We start from the raw sequence: 19,146 nt of genomic DNA, 5'->3' as shown, positions 1-19,146 counted from the left end.
ATTAAATCAATACCAACTATTTTCAAACGTGGGCCTATTTGAGTTGTAGTCTGATCGCTGTTTATATGGTGAATAATAACTTAGAATTATTATTGTTATTATAATACAGAATATCGTAAAAAAAAAAAAAGAAGAAGGTTGGGGGGAAATTGTGAGCGCTTGTGCCGAAAAGCTATGCAGGCTATAAATTCCCGGATTTGGATTTCACCCAGCTAACCTTTGATGGCCATGTTCGAATGAAAATGCGCTTGAATATTAACCATCGCTTTGTGAATGAGATTTATTTTTTAAATTGGATGAAGACAAAGTGAGACTCTCTCTCTCTCTCTCTCTCTCTCTCTCTCTCTCTCTCTCTCTCTCTCTCTCTCTCTCTCCCTCTCTCTGTTGCTTGGCCTTCGGGCCTGTGGTTTCAGGATTTCACCAGCCTTTATTGGCTACCGAAGACTCCTTTAAAAACCTGATCTTCACCTGACTGTTCATTCAATAGCGTTTATATTTAATGGGCTCGAAAAACAGCGTCTGGGAGAAGTGTTTTCAGTAAGAGCAGATGATTTAAAACGGCGCAAGTTGCTGCTGAGAGGCCATTAACTAAGACCCCGTTTATTACGCACGGCAGGCTGGATTTCCCTAATTACGTTCGAAATGGAAAGACAACAACGTGCAATTTCTCCAGCGAGCTCACGTTTACAAAACTGCAACTGAGCGTCATAACAAATCCGGCAAACGACGCAAATAAGTAAAGATGGATGATATATACTCAATAATTATTATTATAGCGACAACGTTATAATAATAATTATCATCATTATAATTATTGTTATATCAATTATAATTATTATCATTATTTTTGCTATGATTATAATTATTTTTGTACTATTTATTGTTATTAAAACAGTAATATGCCAGTTATGATAATAATGTCAACAAAAATGTGATTTTAAAATGTATTTTTATATAAAAATAATTGAGTTACTCCAAAAAATTGTATTTAAAATTGCATTACCGTGTAAATAATTTGTTTATAGCGTCATATATTATAGTTCACTTGGATAAACGAAACGATTATGACGCCTATACGTGTATAGCAGCGTCACGCTGATGCAGTGGGAGTTTGTGATTGGAACTTTCATGCATGTAAAAATGAAAACCTTTGGTGCATTTTTAAAACAAGCAGCCCTGCAAGTCTTTATTTTTTCTGTATTCGTTTATTTTTTATTTCAACGTGTTGAGACGGTGACCGATAGGAAGCCGAACGATCAGCAAGGACTCTGAGGAATCCGTGAGCGCAGCCTTGATGGACACGGGGAAAGGGTTGTCTATCCACAAGGGTCACGTGATGTAAGGACACAGCAGCACGCCATCAAACTCCGCCCTGGTTTTATTTATCGCTTTGTTTCTGCAGTGAAAGGTGCGGCAACACGAGCATACTTACCTCCGTGTGTGTCGACCAATTAACCGAGCAGAACATGACATCGAATAGGGCCAACATCCTCCCTCACTCAGCTCGGAGTTCATGACTTTAGAATATGTGACAGCAACTTCCGCACATCGTCGCACTCGCGCACGCGCACGCGCACGCGGTTGGCATCGTGTGGACACGGTGATCTTCTTCGGCCTACGTGGACTGTGCACTCAGGGAGCTTTATCTAACTGTCAGGGGAGAGGCTGCGAAGACATGCAGGCCTCTGAGCTTCTTCCAGCTTGATGACCCTCAGCCAGTCGGGGAAGAAGACCTGCTGTCACTGGAGTAAAACTAGCCATACTGAAATAGTATGAGCATCAAAATATATTTAAGGTTCCTAATGTAAAAGCATTCAATATGCAGAAGGACCCATTTCAGAATGATATACTTTTATATACTGCTGGGATCGTCGAACATGAATTCTATTTTGGATCGATAAGCGGAATCTGCAAAGTAACTTGTATCTGTCAAACAAATATAGTGGAGTACAAAACAAAAGCACAATATCTGCCTCCAACATGTAGGAGAGTTGAGGTATAAAGTAACATAAAATTGAAATGAAGAGAGACAGATTTTGACCTGTAGCCAAAGAAACCATTGGCAAGAAATGACGGGTGTGTTCAAGTTTGATTGTGAAGTAAAGATGGAGCCGAAACCTGTGCTTCACTCCCATATTAAAGTCTATTCGCCTAATAGTCTAAAGCAGATTTTTATTATTTCAAGGTCATCTGTGGTGCCGCTACAACAAAAGACAGAAAAAGGACAAAAAAAAAATATTTTTTTACTTCTGATTCATAATGTGTCACTGCATTGTCCATATTACATTTGGCTGTATTTAATTATTATTCCTCTGTATTGTTTAATGAGTCTCCAGTTACATTTGTTAACATTTATAATGACACTTCATATCATAATCTATTTAAGATTCCCAAATCAATAAACTATTCAGAAACCAGGGATGTCACCTTTAGGACAGGCAGGTGGACAGGCAGGTGTGACCCAAATGCAAAGATGTCTCTCATAGGCTACATCCTTCATTGTTCACTTTCATTGACGTTTCTCTAGGTTTCTCAGCATCTGAAGGGAATCTCTACTCTACTTTAAAAACAATAATTCAATCATTAAAAAAAACGTTTCCTGCATAATGACCCTATCCATGGGCTGCGAACTAAGAAGTGTGATCTCTACTCTCAGGTAAAGTGAGTTTACATGGCCATGTAAGGGCTGGGGTGTGCGAAAGAAACGACGAATATGACGTGTGGTGATGCCTTCCTAGGTTCCTCGTAAATCCGTCCTCAGAGATGCTGGTGGTTTGACAAAAACACACTTTGATCAGAACTATTGATAAAAGTAACTCAGTATACTCTGAAGTCGGTACATAATATCATATTTCACCCAGTCATGCTTTACAGGAAGTGTATTTTTCCGCCCTTGTAGTGGCCGCTATATTTTAGACTGTTTGTCTACTAAACGTGGAAACGCAAATTTCCAACAGATTCAAAGGCAACACCAGACATACGGAAGCCGCGCTGGTGTTTACTGATGACGTTTGGGCTGAAGTCGTTGAGCGATGTGGCTAACGCCAGTTAAGAGGACGAATATGCTATATTAAACGTCATATTCAGTTTATAACTTCAGGGTCCAAGCAGGGGTGAAGTAAGTAGGTTTCGTTTTATTTTAACCCGTAGTTACGCGTTTTAGCCAGCCAAACGAAGTTAGGGTGACTTCCTCCCAGCGGTTAGCTTAGCTTCTTTGCTCTGCTGCACTGGTGTGTATAGCTAGAATGACAGGAGAGCATAGCTAGCCTGTCTGGCTAACTACTCCGCAGTAAGTTAACCTTACATGTCTTACTATGCAGCACGACATTGCTTCGTTTTAAACCATTGCATCGTTATGCATTCGAAGACGGACGCTCAAATATTAATGCTACGCTTCTCCTCTCTTCGCATGCATCACAAGTCAACTACTATAAGCAAACAGGCTAACTCAGGCATTTGTGTGAATTGAAATGCAGCCGTTATATGTATATACAGGTAACAAAAACATGACATGCAACAATGCGAGCAGGTTTCTCATTCTGCCTATGTTGAGTCTGATTAACCCGTTACATATTCAGCCTACCTGTACAATGTATACTTTGCTTAGTGCACGTAGACTATGTATGACCCTCCCATGATAGCATAAGAAAGTAAGTTGCATGCGTTTATTATTAAAGCGCCTTTCAAAAGCAATAAGATGCACGATAATATACAAAATAGCAAATAAACGACAGAGCAACAGACATGAAATGCAGACACGAACAGACGCTAAAAACACCACTTGCAAGCCGAAACAAGTGGCTCTTGAGCTGCTATTTAAAGCTGTCCACAGTTTCCACAGATCTTAAGTTCAATGGAAGAAAGTTCCAAAGTAGGGGGGCTTTAACCTCAAAACAACAGTCTCTGTTTGTCTTTTTGAGTGAAGAATAGACCATGATAAAAACATCAATTATAGGCCTTCTTCAAGTAGTATTTTTTTGACTGTCCTAGTGGAAAGAGCACAGGTGTACATAAATAATATAATTTATTATGGCTCCATCCCATTTAACCCTTGCCAGTGACTGCTATCTTGTAGCTGGTACACTTAAATGGACTGTAGTCATCATTAATGTTATTAAATTGACATGTACTCTGACATGTGAAAAAAAACTATTCTCTGGTCGACTTTAGGCTTCAGTGGCTGTAGAGTTTAATAACATATATGATATTTGGGATACAATGGCAACAGGAGATTTACAACATAAGTCCTGCATGTACAAATACACACAATAATGCTTTGTTCAATGTTCCATGTGTGTTCAGGACAGGCACAAGATGTTGGAGTCATACGTCACACCACTGCTGATGAGCTATGTGAACAAGTACATTAAGAATCTGAAGCCATCTGACCTGCAGCTGTCTCTCTGGGGAGGAGATGTGGTGCTCAGCAAGTTGGACCTGAAGCTGGATGTGCTGGAACAGGTACTTTCTGGAGCTGAGCCCAGCTGACATTGGGTCAAGGCAGGGTACAACCTGGACATGTTGCCAGACTGTCACAGGTCTGAGGGTGACACATAGAGAGATAGAGACCATTTAACCATTCAGACCCACATTTACACATACAGGCAATTTTAGAGGCATCAATTAACCTGCATGTCTTTGGACTGTGGAAGGAGAACATGCAAAGTTTGAAGTCTGGCCCGAACCTGGGCTCAAACCCTGGCACCTCTTGATCTCTTAGCATTTTAAAATGAGGAATATTAACATCTTGAAGCACCTAAGCATATAAACATGACAGTTCTAACATTGCAGAACGCATTTGCAGTAAATTAGGAAATAGAGTGAGAGGTTTGAAAAGGAATTCATGTGTAAAGGGTCAGCATGTAGCCCACTAACATTTTTTTCCAATTAGTCTACATCAGGAAGGCACCATTGGCACCCTCCCCCCCACCACCGACCCACCTGCATTCCATGAACATCTGCCTTACTCTGCCTCTGATTGGCTCGTACTTTGCAGAATTGAAGTTTATTGCTGATGACCAATATTTCCACTCAGATGTGGATGTTTTCATAAGGATGGCACCCTACTTGTATAAGGCTCTCACATGTAATTTTTTTCATTGTTACTATGCATGGTGCCTATACGGATGGAAAACTAAACTTAATTTTATATCCAAAAGGTTGCCAACCCCTGGTCTACATCTGAGCTAGAGTTTATATACAAAGTCACAGTCTATCGCCCTGACGAGCATCAGAAAGAAAGCAGCAGTGCTGTTCAGCCAGGCGCAACTTCAATTACTTTACTGTCATTTTGGAAGAGTTTGATAGATTTACTTAGATATGTTGCTCTGCAGTGTTATTTTGACACGGTGTTCCTTTTTTACACGTGTAATGTCTGGATTAGATCAATCTGCCTCTCTTCTCTCTTGAGTGGGTTCTGACTGCTTCTGAAGAGCAGACCAAAACACTACCTAACCCAACAGAGATTGCGATGAAAGTTCTTATTGGAAGCAGCTTGAAGCCAACTGACAGTGGGAATTGGGCTTGGATTTTGATGTATAATACTATGTCAAAACCTTGGCAATTATCCCCCTTTTTTTCTTCGTTTTTATTGCATTTCGTTTGAATAGTACCTCTTTTGAAACGTGCATTTAGAGATCATCTTCTCAATATAAAGGATAATTTTTAGTGAAACACTGTTGGGCTTATCAAGAAGACGTACTGTAAATCTGTGAACGCTTTTCCTCACAAATATGTTTTGTTATTCGTTTTTTTGGCTTAAACTTGCAGAGGAGGCATGTGAAGCTTGTGTGTCAGCAGTCTGGTTTCATGGGACTGGTTCTCACATAGAGTAGTTCAAGATGCAGAACAGTGATTCTCCTGCCTATGAGAAAATCTGACCGATTTTGTTAAAAGCGTGACCAATATGTAATCTGTAGCTGTTGTTTTTACTATCCTCTCGTCTTCAGATATTAGTTTCAAAGAGCGGTTTAGAAAATGGATGGCTGAAACTTCCAAATGTTCTTGAAGCCTCTGTGGTTATATCACCACATGTCCTTACAATGCTGCCTGCATCGCAGATGTAATATTATAGTACAGCATATTGTAACTATACTATTGTTTTCATTTTTCTTTATGTCTTTGCATATTTATAGGAGTTGAAGCTGCCCTTCACATTCATGAGCGGTCACATCCATGAGCTGCGTATCCACGTACCCTGGACCAAGCTGGGCTCGGAGCCTGTCGTCATTACCATCAACACAATGGAGTGCATCCTCAAGCTGAGGGATGGAGCCCAGGTTAGTTATTTACTGGTATGAGAAACGCGTTATCCTCCCCCAAAACAGGGCTGGCCAGATCTTCTTGTTATTTATGTGAAATTCTTCCTCGTGCCACAGTTAAGCTTTCTCATTCCATTTACTGTCTGTTTCCAAAAAAGTTTCGTAATGGCCTTTGTTTCAAATAAACAAATGCCCTGTGGTGGGGTTGTTGTGACAAAGGCACGCTATAATCCTGAGAATCACATGAAGAAGAACTCCAACCTACCATTTATGTGGCCTTGTATTTGCATCAGATTCCTGCAAGTAATATAGATATTATAGTGGCAATGAACTCAGCCGTGTGTGTACCGGTGGTTACGTTAACTGTTAGCTGTCAGCTATTAGCTGTGAGCTGTAAGCCAAACACTCCGTCCAAAACACTTAACAGTGAACAAACTGTCCAGGCCTACTGGCCTGGGGCCCGTTAAGAGTAGTGAGCAGGAAGTCAGTAGACAGGCAATGGCAGTATAAAACAGGCAAATAAGATGTTTTAAGAAAGTCACTGCAACCACGAGAGGTCATTGAGCATGCAGCCATAACTGGTCACTCAAAATATTATACAGTTTGCTGCAGAAGAATCCAATTCTAGCATAGGACAGGCAAAGAGGTGCACACTCATTCATGGACGCATGCACCTACAAGACCATCACATTATCCTCCTGGTGGGATAACAATGAAAAGTAAATATGTAAAAGTAAAATGAAAAATATTTAAAATCACTACCTATATTTGCAGCATGCAAGTAAACATGTGATTCTCCAGAACGGAGTTTCTTTCTGATCTTGGTGAGAGTACGACCACTTGTAGAAATGTTCTATTCCCTAAGAGAAGAGAGAATATGAGAAAACATTGTGTACAAACAAATTAAGAACAAATCATGGATACGAACAAAAATAAGAAGAACCTTGAAGAACCATTACACTGATGAGAAATGCATTGGGGGAAAAAATCCCAAAGCAAACAAAGAAACCAGAAGCAGTAAATCACTCCCTCGTTAAGGCAAATTATGAATAAGTTACTTTAAAAACAGTGATTTGGAACTTAATCTACAATTTAAAGAGCTTCTGGGGAAATTAGTGCATTAGCGAGCACTGTAATGATAGTCTTTATTTTTATACAGATGGGTTCCAGCATCCTAGCTCCCCAACCGGTCTTTTTGTTATTTAATTTAATAGCTGGTTCCACTATGATTTCCCTTCAGGAAAGCAAAGCACTCTCACTCACTTATGAAGAGCGTCATCTTCACTGACCACTGACCAGAAATATTCAGGGAACTCGAAACTGAGAGGTGACTGTTGAATTTGACCAGTGCTATTTACTACTGTATTTGGCCATCCCCATCTTCCAGCAGTGAACAGTGCTTCTCATTAACAATATTTAGAAAGACATTCATAAACAAATTGAGGTTGTACCCTGGTTGTAACCAGTTGTAGTGCTGTTGAGCAATTTTTCTCATGACTTGGTCTCCGTTATGTGTCAACAATAGCATGGAAAAAGAAGACTGCAAGCTAGTAAACAGGGATGTTCGATCATTGCAGTTTTCAAACTTTTAAGATCAGCTTTTCAAATGTTTTATAGAGAGGAAAATGCATTCAGCACACTTATAAGAATACACAAGAACAATTTTTGTTTACAAGAAAACTCCCCAGTGCACTCTTAAACAAAAAATAGTGAGCTGTTGTCTTTGTAAATGATCAGTAAGAAATGTTATCCCAAGAGAAATATTTATATTATTGTATTTAGTTAAGTTAGACATATTTAGATTTTTTAAGTGCGGTATATGAAAGCCATTTTTCTTACATTTGTTTTTGCAGAAGAGCCTGGTTCTGTCTTTGCCACCCATGCAGTTTTTTAAAATTGAAAGTGTAGCTCAGCACTGGGCCTTTATGGGAAGGTTGAAGTTTCAAGGCCAGATGTCCCAGCAGAAACACATTTCAAGGGAAGTCAATTACAGCTAATTATATAGACTGCGGCAAAAAGATTTGTAACACATGAGCTTGAGCTGCCCAGAACTAATGGTAAATATCATACTATGCAGGTGGCTACTGCTGGTGCGATCAGGTTACAGTTCGATGGAAATTTAAACTTGTTTTTTATGCTTCATACACAGCTTAAGGTCATGTACCAGTACCGATACCGGTGTAATGCATGTAGTCTCAAAACAAGTATTTGTTACAGATGTTTTGTAAAAGGCTTCCAGTCAAGAGAAGATTTCGGGTGAATTGCAAAGGACGTTTGGACAAATTATTCGGTGGTATGTACACCCACGAGACATAATTTGGAGCAAAGCCAGACTTACAGCAGTAGTCCCACTAACATGTGGAATTTAAATGAGCCGCTACACTTCTCTCCAATGAGTGGGAGGCAGCAGGCTGACTACTGTGTTCCTTAGCCAAGAAAATGCAGCCAGTTCTTGTGTAGTTTGGTCACTTGTATTTCCTTTATTTCCTCTTTATTACACTTTGAACATCATTAGACAGCAATATTTTCCATGTCATATCTGCGGTGGCATTTTCCCACTTTGGTCGGTCCGGAGAGAATTCCACTTGATTGAAGGCAATGGTCTGTTGGCCTTTGTCACATTAGTCTCAAAGCAGAAACAATATTATATTCCTCTGGAGGTTCGACATCCTGTTCATATGCATGTCAGGCTCTGGTCCAGTTTTAATCAGGTTCCAGCAGGGATGCAGGGAGTTTGGCATAGGTGTATGCAAATCCTGGGCCATGACAGTTCTCCCTGAAGCCCTCAAGTACTTTGGGTGATGGCCCACAGGACTTTAAAATGAGCTGAAAATATGGATCTATGTATGGAAAATCTTACAATTTAAATTGAGTAGATTACTAGTGTTTCTTTTGTCCAGTAGAGACAGGAACTTTGTGGTGGGCCTCATGTGGCCAAAGTGTGGAAATGATAAATGATATCATTAATATGGTTTGTTTTCATAATTACCGTTAAAGCCTGAGCGCTGGCCTGTGAAAACATCCGCACATCTTTTGAAGTTCATTAAGGGTTGGGTAATTTGACCGGAATTATTTGGACCTTTTTAATGTTCGTGTTTCCCCTCGAGAGGAACTGGGTAATATTAGGGATATTCAGATTGCTCAATAGGGCCCATCTGCAAAGCACCAAGTGCAGCTCACAATTATAGTTTCCAGCAAATGTGGAAATTTGGGCGTTTAACAGCAGTTGGAGATTACAGCTCCCGCTGACAGTGTAATTGCTTAAAATGAGCTGTAATGAGGACTTGTAGTGCAGAAAGTAGAGTAATAGAAAAAAAAAGTTGTCAACTTGTTTTTGACATTCGTTGTACAAACTGGAGGTCATTTACAAACAAAATGCATTAGTTTTTCCATGTACCTTTTTGTATTCTATGTGACATGGTGCTCTGAAGCGAGCTTAGAAATCTTCCATGATCGTGTTCAGGCTGCCTGCATTATTTGAAGATTAGACACCATACTTTTCTCCCTTCTACTTTTGTTTAGATTTATTGTATTACTGTATTTCTTTAGATACCTCTGCCCTTAGATTCTTCTATCCAGTTTCACTTTCTTATTCCGAAAATGTAAATCATTGTAGTTCATGTATAAGTTGAATAATTAGTGTGGACATCTCCACGTGAAATTAGACTAAGCCCTGCACTATGCCTAAGAGCTCAATGTATGTAACAGGAGATTGGTCATGGGGATGAAAGGGTTTTGTAGTAGTCAACTTTAACTTCTTTCTTCTTGTGCAAAGACACACTCAATGTGGCCCCTCTTGAGTTACTTGATATGAATGAACTGTTTGATCTGAGCCCGTTCTAAATTAAAAAGCAATCTGAAAAATGTCAAGCGCTGCACAGGATAAATCAATTGTTTTAAAATCTGTCATTCTATCAACGGAGCCCGTCTGGAACCTGCAGTTATTAATAGAAGTCATAAGGTCTCCATCTAGTATCTTCTTTTCCCCGTGGAAATCTCATGAAGGGAGTTAGCAGCAATCTCCAGTTTTACACCAGACTATTAACATCCAGCAGAGTTTTTCCATATTTGATGTATTTATTTCTTGTCATTAGGTGGTTGTCATTTTAAGGTTTCCAGCTCAGATGTGCTGGATTGGAGCCATTCTGTGATGTGATACTGAGCATTTGATTTAAGGCATTACTGCCTCCAAGCTTCCTCCTATAATGAGGAGATGGTTCTAGTCGGAGATAGAATTTATTGTGCGGCTGTTTTTAGGAGTTTGGTTCTTGTGTTTGTAGCTAGTAGAGAGAAATGAGCAAGATTGGACTCGGGCCTTAATGAAAGACCTAACGGCGAACATTGATTTAATGTTGCAACGTTACCGAGAATTTTTTTTTTTTTTCATAATGTTGGACATTTTGGTAAACTGCTCCAGATGTTGAAGATGAGGTGTGATCAGCAAAGGCAGAGAGGAACTGGCTGGACAGCAGTTACAGTGGATCATAACACTCTCAGGCACTCTTTATTTTTTACGAGACAAAGATAAGGGCTTGCGTTCACCGAGGAGAGCCTTTCTGGTTTTGGCTCAGTTCGCTGCTTGATCTGGGAGTTTTATGGCCGCTGAGTGCATTTGCCACTGATGTGGAGGTTCTGATTGATGCATTGCCTCAAGATGATTTGGGGAGGTGCCTCTGAGACTTGTTGGTTTGGCATATGGTCCAACTAGGCCCTTTCTTCTGTTAGATTCCTTCCAAACTATTTTTAGGGCTTTACACCACCAGACCTCATTGCTCTTAAATAATGGTTAATACATGTGAATTAGGGATCCCCCTTTTGAAAGTTAAGTCTGGGCAATATATCGATATATATATCGATATAGTTAGGTTAGATACTGTTTAGTCAATATGTTCACATAACTGTAATTTTTTAGTTTAATAGTCTACCCCACAAAATAGTCTCAATACCGATGTTGAGATATTTGTTGAATAATATTAGTAATATATTTTTCCATTCTTACCCCAAGTTGTCACTCAATGTCAATACCACCTACAAGACAAAGGGTTGCTACTTTTGGTTTTGGAAGTGTAACAATAAATCTATACACACAGTTTTTAATATAAACCGTCAATAACACTTTATTTTTAAAACATCATCACCCTGTCATGGAGTTATACTGTGCACTGTGGAGTTATACCACTGCGTTAACGTGGTTTTACCATCCAGTGGTTGAATCCACAGCCCACTAGATAGGAAACCTGGGAGCTTCTGTGTTAAACTTGTTGTGGTGGTTAAATCAAGTTATGCTCTACTATCTGGTTTAAATTGAGATATGAAATTTTCATTGATGGAGTGTGATGAAAGTGACAATGAAAGACACGAGGACTATGTTCTTCATGTATGTCACTGTGTAATCTAGTAAAACATTAAAAATGCAACCAAATATCCCTTCCCTCTCAGCCTCTATAGTATACAGTCTCCTCCTGGTCAGTTTGTGCCTGTGCAACTTATCTTTCACAAGTCAGAAAACACAAAGGAGAAGGTTAAACAAGTAAAAGAAAACAGCCCGTGGAAGTTTGCAATCAGATAGCACAAACTGGATAATCTCTGTCCCAATGCCATCCGGAAATCTTGCCTTTGATTCTCCGGCTCGCAGGGAGCAAATGGCTTACAGAGATTGCACCATAAATCCGTCTGATCATCAGCTCAGCGGGGCCTTGTCTTCAGGACCGAGGAGACATAGGGTGCAGACACGGTGCTTGGCAGAATCCATTTTCCTCGAATCCAACCCCCCGTGGCGGTAACAAAACCCGTCTCTGACTGTATATAATAAAACGATGGAGTAATGTTGGCACGCGGTGGATTCCTCAGGCAGGTTGGAAGCCGGAGCAAGTGTTCTGATGAGAGACAAAGAGAACTATAGAGAGACAGAAGTAGATTGATCATCAGAGTGTATGTGCGTGGGAGTGGTTATGGAAGGATCTATGTGTCTAGGTCCTTGTAGTTTTACATGTGTTTTTTCCTAAAAATGGCTTTGAAGATTGTTTATACTTTATCAGGCCTTTATGTAAACTTATCCTGAAAGCCCACATCCACTGCTGTTTCAATTTGCACTCCAACATGTGTCTCTGATGCTGTATTGCTTAATGCATGGGGTTTTGCATACATTTGATTACTGGCAACAAGGTTTTTATATTGGCGGGATTTGGAGATATTTCAGATGAGATCTGATGACAGGGAGGAGAAGACATGAGGGTTCCCTCTGTCTTTTTCACATGTACTGTAGTTAGTAAGTCGATAGCCTCAGACGAACCCACTTGGTGACAGAATTGTTCAATATTAGGAAGGCTTTGATGTTACAACGACGACATTTTCTGGTCAGTAAGTCTGTTTTATGCTAAACACACGAAATTCAGCATCATGAAGTGTGTCTGCAAGCCAAATAAATGTTTTCTAACAAAACATTATTCTGGTACATAAACCAATCATGTAATTCACTATGCTGAACTCGTCAGTCCCCTCATCATAGAGAGACCCATTACAGTGGTCTCTATTGAGCATTCCAAGCTGATTTGAAGCATCTGCAGAAGGCAGTGCACAAGCGTGTCATTCCAGCAGAACGCCTTGCACTCGGCCACCATTGCCTGTGAGTCAGGCAGCGCTGCACAACCCACAGCGTTACGCTGCTTCGTCTTTGAGGTTTGATGGAGTTTTGGGTTCCAGGTCGGAGGAGGTTACTTCAGCCCCGCAGACACAGGAAAGCTGTCGTGGGGGGAAAAATTAAACCCAGCGGCTTCCTGCATCCAGTGAGTCAAGTGGTGATCAATACACTCTGGGCAGGATGCTGTCACTCCACTGTTTAATCCCTGCTCTCAGGCCATCCGGACTACAGCAATCCCTGAATGGAGCTTATTACTTGCCGGGTGCTCCTGGTGATATTGCAGTCTGGGAAACGATTACCTTGCAATTAAGGCTAATGTTTGCTTTATTAGTGCTTTCTTTGGACCGACATTCTGGTCAGATATTGTGTCGAAGTAAGGAACACCATGTGCTTTTAAACCTAAACAGACAGGAAGAGACTGCATTAAATTACAGGGTATGTTAGCAACTTTGTATTGCTCTTAAGATCCTTGTGTCTGTGAAGATTTGGGGACTTTTTTTGGTTTGGAAAGGTGAGTATCGTATTACGTCAGGCTTGAAAAAAACGGAATCCATTAAATCCTCGAACCAAATAAATCATGAGCTTGTTTGGGAATTGACGATCTCTTTTGTTATTTATGTTTGACAACGTGTTAAGTTATTGTATTGCGTGTGTGTGTGTGTGTGTGTGTGTGTGTCACAACAGACTAATTTCATAAATCACTTTGGTTTTAAGGGTGCTACAAAGACTAAGGCAACCATGATTTGTGTAATATATCACTATATTTCTCTTCATGCTATTGGTCTAACCACATTTATAGACACGGATTTTTCTTGGGTGAGACAGAAAATGACAAAGAGGAGTAACACGGTAACTGAGTGCCTCTGTGTGTAATTTCTCAGTGGAGAAAGGTGGCTTGTATGACTCCGTGCTACACGAACTGTGGGTGGTCTGTGTTTTATGTCTCAGGGTGAGTGTGTGTGCTCTATTTAACAGACCCTCACCCCTTTGACCTATGAATAATTTCACTCTTATTATAGAAATCATGACGCTATTATAGGCAAGGCATTTTAACCAGGAAAATTATGCATATAGCGGCTAGTCGGTAGCAGGCTATATGGGAGAGCGTAAAGGTGTTTTTTCTCCCAATACTAAATTCAGTTCTATTTTTAGATTCTACCATAACACATTTTACGTGTAACACTTACGGATCTCTGAAGCCAGAGGAATACTAAACTACAGAAGTAGCTCCATGTTGTTATACGAGTTAGATTCCGCTTCCACCAGAGTGTGCCGGAATTGGTAGTGTTTGCTTTTATGCTGGCCGGCCAGGGCGCCTGTAATGTGTGGGTAAGAGAAGAAGAATGTAATATGAATAATTGCACAACATGTCACTTTCCATGGTGGGTTGGGGGAGGGGGGGGAGGGGGGGCAGAAAAGGGGATTGTGTGGAGAAGGCATATGGTTAGCTGAAAAGATAATAAACATGCAGATCTTGAAGGAGTGCATCGCCCTGGCTTGACATTGAGCATATTTCTTGTTTAAAATGACCTACGTGATAAGAATTCAAATGTTATAAAGAGTTGCGTGTGCTCCTATTGTTTCCTAAAACAGTTTTTGACATTTTCCAGAGTAGAGATATTGGGATGCTGCGATACAGCATCACAGATACGAGTATGAGGTCATACTCACGTTTCATAAAACTGAAATTCATATCTAAAAAAGTTGAATGAAAGGCTTGAGATTTTGTGGTTTAAAAGTGAAAAGTAGGAGGGGAAAATGTAAATGCTTGAATGCGTTTGGCAACCCTACATTAAAAATGTAAATGTTCAATACCGTTTTTAAATTTTCCATCTATAGTTGAACCTTTTAAAATCCTACTTTTTAGCTTTTACATGTTTAAAAGAGGACTGCACAATCTGATTATTGGCCTCCTTGTTTTATTGGTTTGTTATCCAAATTTAAGTCAAGAAATGAAACATGTCTTCTTTCATTACGCTGATGAAGACAAAAAGAGACCTGAGATCCATGGACAAGAACTCGCTCATGGCTCCAAAACGTTACTCGGATGAAATTGAAATGATTTTCCCCCCCCAAAGTAAGGTTGACATTTTTCCATCTCTAAAGTAAGCTGATGAATGATGACAGTACCTCAGTTGCTTTGGAACCTGGTGTATAAAAGCTATGCAAACACAAGGCCTGCTGCATTCCGCTTGCGTGCTCAAACCCCCTGCAATATGGCTTTGGTATTTCTCAACATTGACAGAAAGTCCTCTCCCATTTCTCTCTGTTTGATTTATTCTATCTTGCTGGTTTCAGAACATTGATACTCTCCAAGAACACTTAGGCCTCTACAGTGCATGCCTTCCAGCTGCACCTCACATGTGCAATTAAGTTGTCAGAGTAGCCTCAGCCACTGCATGCGCTGTTCCTGAAGGCTGGTGCTTACATCGTTCAAGGGGTGCTTATGTCTTGTATAATGTACTTAATATTATGTATGAAATAATGGGCAAAGCTCGGAACAGGGATGGTTTCGTTTTTTTCGACAGATGAATGGCAGTTTATGTTCAAATCCGGTCCTAACCAGGAACTAGTCGACAGCAGCTCACCAAAATAAGATGAAAATAGCTAGGATGCTCATTTCTTTTTATATACCATTTAATATAATTTCAGGTAGGAAAGAATATATTATTTACATGATAGAACTGGGTACTAGTTATTATTTGGATTATAAATGAACAGGTTAGATTGTGTGTGTGTGTCTGTGTGTGTCGGGTCTGCGTGGAGTGTTTTATTGGAGCTAACACATTGCAGTTATTAGCATTAGGGGGTAGCTGTGCCAGCGTAAGCAGCATGCCTCACATGCTCAGCCTGGGCTTGTGGTTAGCTGATGGAGACATCTGAAGGACCAGAGCCTCTCAGATCTAAATCAGGAACAATTTCTCCCTCTTTCCCATTCTCTCTCAACCCCCCTTCCCTCCACACACACACACACACTTTCCTGTTGTCTCACTCTTATTTTTTCTTTTCTGTCTTTCTGTTCTCCAGCCATTGTTTCCCTCACTCTTTTTTCACACTCTTTGCTCTGTCCTTTATCTTTTTATGTTTTTGCCTTTTCACCAGTGAGACAACAGCTATGAGCGTCAGGTGCAATGATACTAAATGTGCCGGCACCAGCAGGAACATAGCATGTTAACATCAAGAGGTCACTGGGCAGAATTTTCGTTGGCTCCAATGAAAGGAAAATTAAGAGACAGCGGTGATGTGGACCGTTCAGTCTGGTCCCAAATCCCATTATGGAACCTACATCAGAACCAGTCAGTAGCCTGTCTGTCTGAATCCCTTGTTCTTGGCTTTGCTCCTTGGGATTACAGTAACTTCTACTTAAAATCTTTTGTTTGAACAGCAATTTGTGGAAAACAAACATTGTTAGCGAGGATGAAAGAGGGCTGACCTCAGCGCTCCCGCTGCTTTGAAACGTCTTACTGCTGACCTGCTTGTTTTTGTCAAGAAATAACAAGGAAAAATATCTATTTTGTAACAAAAGAAACCAATTTCATGCGTGAATGCACTGGCTTTGAGATTTACTAGATTAATGGAGAAGTATGTACACTTTAACTGGAGCAGCAACAGCTACTGTACTATAAACACTAGATTGATTTCTGCTGGTATTACTTATAAGACTAAAAAAATGCTTTTGGGTTTAAACCAATACTACAGAAAGTAGGTCCACAGAGGAGCTAAAATTCACTTTAATGGGTCACCTTTAGTAATGGACAATGGTGGCACTGATTGGTCAATGTTGCCGGTCTTTGTCAAAAACTCTGTACAGCGTTAGAGAGGTTCCAGAAGGGCCCTAAGCTCAAGGTTTGGCTTGTGTGAGTATTTACAGTTTGGGTGGTTTGTTCTGTGTACAGAGTGCAGATCCTTCTCTGTTCCTTAGTAAAAGACCTGTGCAGCTGCAGCAAACTGTTTCCTCTCAGGTGAAGATTATGCATCGGCTGTCCGAAGATGTTCAAATGAAATGCTTAGGCGTGAAGGTCGACCGATTCAGTAATCGTTGGAGGTACTCCAGCTATAAATGTACAGTGTTTGAATCACTTTTTTAAATGACTACATCGGAAATATGTTTTTCAAATAGCAATTCTCCACACTCACACTTAAAATATGTCTTTAACCTTTTGCGCACCCTCTCTTCCAAATAATCCAGCCGCATAACTATCCATTCATTACATGAAATCACACACTTTAGGATCCTTGCCCTGGGAACATGCACTGACATTAATGGTTCATAAGAGTAGCGTTTAACAATGTAGTCAGAAGAAAGCGCAACGCCCATTTAAAAAAATAGAACATGTTCCAGCGATGTAATTCACCAAATCACACTTCAGGATATTTGCTTTATAATTTGGAGTAACAAAAAAAAAAAAAAAAAACAAGCTCCAAACTGTCATTATTATGTCGGCCTTTAAAAATCAAATATCGGCCGACCCCTACTTAGAGTCCCAAGTCCTTCTGTCGCTGCCTGTGGGTCTTGACTATAACTGGGATCCCGGTTTGTCTTTTTGTTATTCTGGGCATGTTGGAGGCAGATATTAAACATAGCCAGTTTGACTTGGGTACAGTGGAGGCACTCTTGGCAGAGAGCTTCAGCATGACTTCACCAGTGCTGTCATTGTGATTCCTCCCGCTTTAGAGTGAAATACTTTGGTAATCGTTCATTCTCCTTGGCGTTGGGAGTCTTTTCCAAGCCCCTGCTCCCCTCTCTTTCATGAACATGTTATATCTTTGGGCTTCTGAAAGAATGTTTGGAAAATGAACTTTTATTGAACAGTTTGCGGGGATTGAATGTGCTTAGTTGCACTTCTGATATTACAAACCTTGTACACGTCCTATTGAAATGATTCTAAAGATATCCCACAAGTGTGTTTATTCTCTGTTGTGGTTGCGGTAATTATATGAAGTATGAAGGTTTCGAAAAACACAAATTACAGATAATTCATTTGACTATAAAGAAAATAACAATAGTTTCAAGTAAACCAGGGTGGGATGCATATTTTTATGGACTGTATCCCCTTCATGTGAAGTCAAGAATATTTTGTTTAACTGATGGTTAATATGCAGTATGTGCTGAATAGTTGCGGTGCGTGGTTTCACAAAAGAAAACCAACTTGGAAAATACTTCTTTTTTTAGAAAAAAAAGAGAATCACAATAGCTTTAGTTTTGACATTAGGAAGCAGCACATTCATGGAAGCTGCCTTTCAGAACTATGCCATATTTGAATATTTACCAATCAGTTTAGTTGCATTTCTGCCAGACTTATAGGAACATCGTCACATTCCACAATCATGAAAGTCGCGGTTTCTTTTGGTTGACTACTTTGTAAGCTGAGCTATTTCAGAAACAACTTAAATTGCCCTTCCTCCTATTAAATTGATCTTACACCAATTCACATTTACTTTCTCTATTGCTCAGAAAAACAAAGCCGAAGGAATACAACAGTTCAGTAAGTTGGAAAAAAAACGAAGCACATAGTGTACATTTCAAGACTGTAATATTTCATTAGTGCAGTATACAGCATGCGGTGAACATGGAGATTTTCTTTCCCAGTAGTGGATTTAATTACTTGAAGACAGGGGAGAAGGGGGAGAGGAAAAGAGAGACCGCATTTTTGTAATGAGCCGTTTTCATTGAGATAATTATTCAGAATGTCACACGATGTGATATTCATCTGGGCTCTAATCCCTCCGATGCCATGGATTCCAGCTGCACGGCTCTGCTGCATATTTAGAGTATGGATCTTAATATTTAGTGCGTGAGGTTGTGCACATGCTTTTGTGTAGTAGTGTGTATTGGTATTTCTATGAGAATTGCAGAGCCTAATGGTAATATTAAGAACATTTGCTCATTTCGAATGTGATGGAGAGTGTGAGAAATTCTGTCCTACAGCTCGAGCTGGCAGCAGCCTTCTCTCGTCTACCTCCGTTTGAGGAGAAAATGAAACCACTGTCTTTAATCATGGCGTAATGGCTTTCTGCATTTGTTACAGTTTCATTAAAAAACCATTAGCAGCTAATTTTTACTTGAGCTGATGGATGTGTTCGGAGCCAAGGGACGTGAAGGAAAAGGTATTTTGAGTCAACTGCGAGCAGCTCCGTTCTCTTCAGCTTACATTCCAGTGGGATCGTCATCAATGGCTGCATACCATTTGACATTACTGGAACTGGCCCAAAACTGTGACTGTATGTTTGAAACAGTGAGCCACT

At 40.1% G+C, this 19,146-nt stretch overlaps 2 protein-coding genes across 3 annotated transcripts in view; one reads left to right on the top strand and one right to left on the bottom strand.

Annotated features, from left to right (window-relative positions):
• The window catches only part of LOC311024283 (polyadenylate-binding protein 1A), a 477,590-nt gene that overhangs the window by 85,205 nt on the left and 373,239 nt on the right, over positions 1 to 19,146 (bottom strand). The gene's annotated exons all lie outside the window — the stretch shown is intronic.
• The window catches only part of vps13b (vacuolar protein sorting 13 homolog B), a 317,809-nt gene continuing 301,644 nt past the window's right edge, over positions 2,982 to 19,146 (top strand). For both annotated transcript variants that reach the window (XM_084026605.1, XM_084026606.1), the window contains exons 1-3: positions 2,982 to 3,118; positions 4,303 to 4,461; positions 6,135 to 6,278. In XM_084026605.1, coding sequence (XP_083882731.1) covers positions 4,315 to 4,461; positions 6,135 to 6,278 — 291 coding nt within the window. In that variant the 5' untranslated portion in view covers positions 2,982 to 3,118; positions 4,303 to 4,314. The remainder of the gene's footprint in view (positions 3,119 to 4,302; positions 4,462 to 6,134; positions 6,279 to 19,146) is intronic.

The sequence above is a fragment of the Eutrigla gurnardus genome, assembly GCF_963514095.1.
Source record: "Eutrigla gurnardus genome assembly, chromosome: 14".
Classification (NCBI taxonomy): domain Eukaryota; kingdom Metazoa; phylum Chordata; class Actinopteri; order Perciformes; family Triglidae; genus Eutrigla; species Eutrigla gurnardus.
The sequence above is the reverse complement of the archived record's forward strand: the minus strand, read 5'-3'. Positions and strand labels throughout refer to the sequence as shown.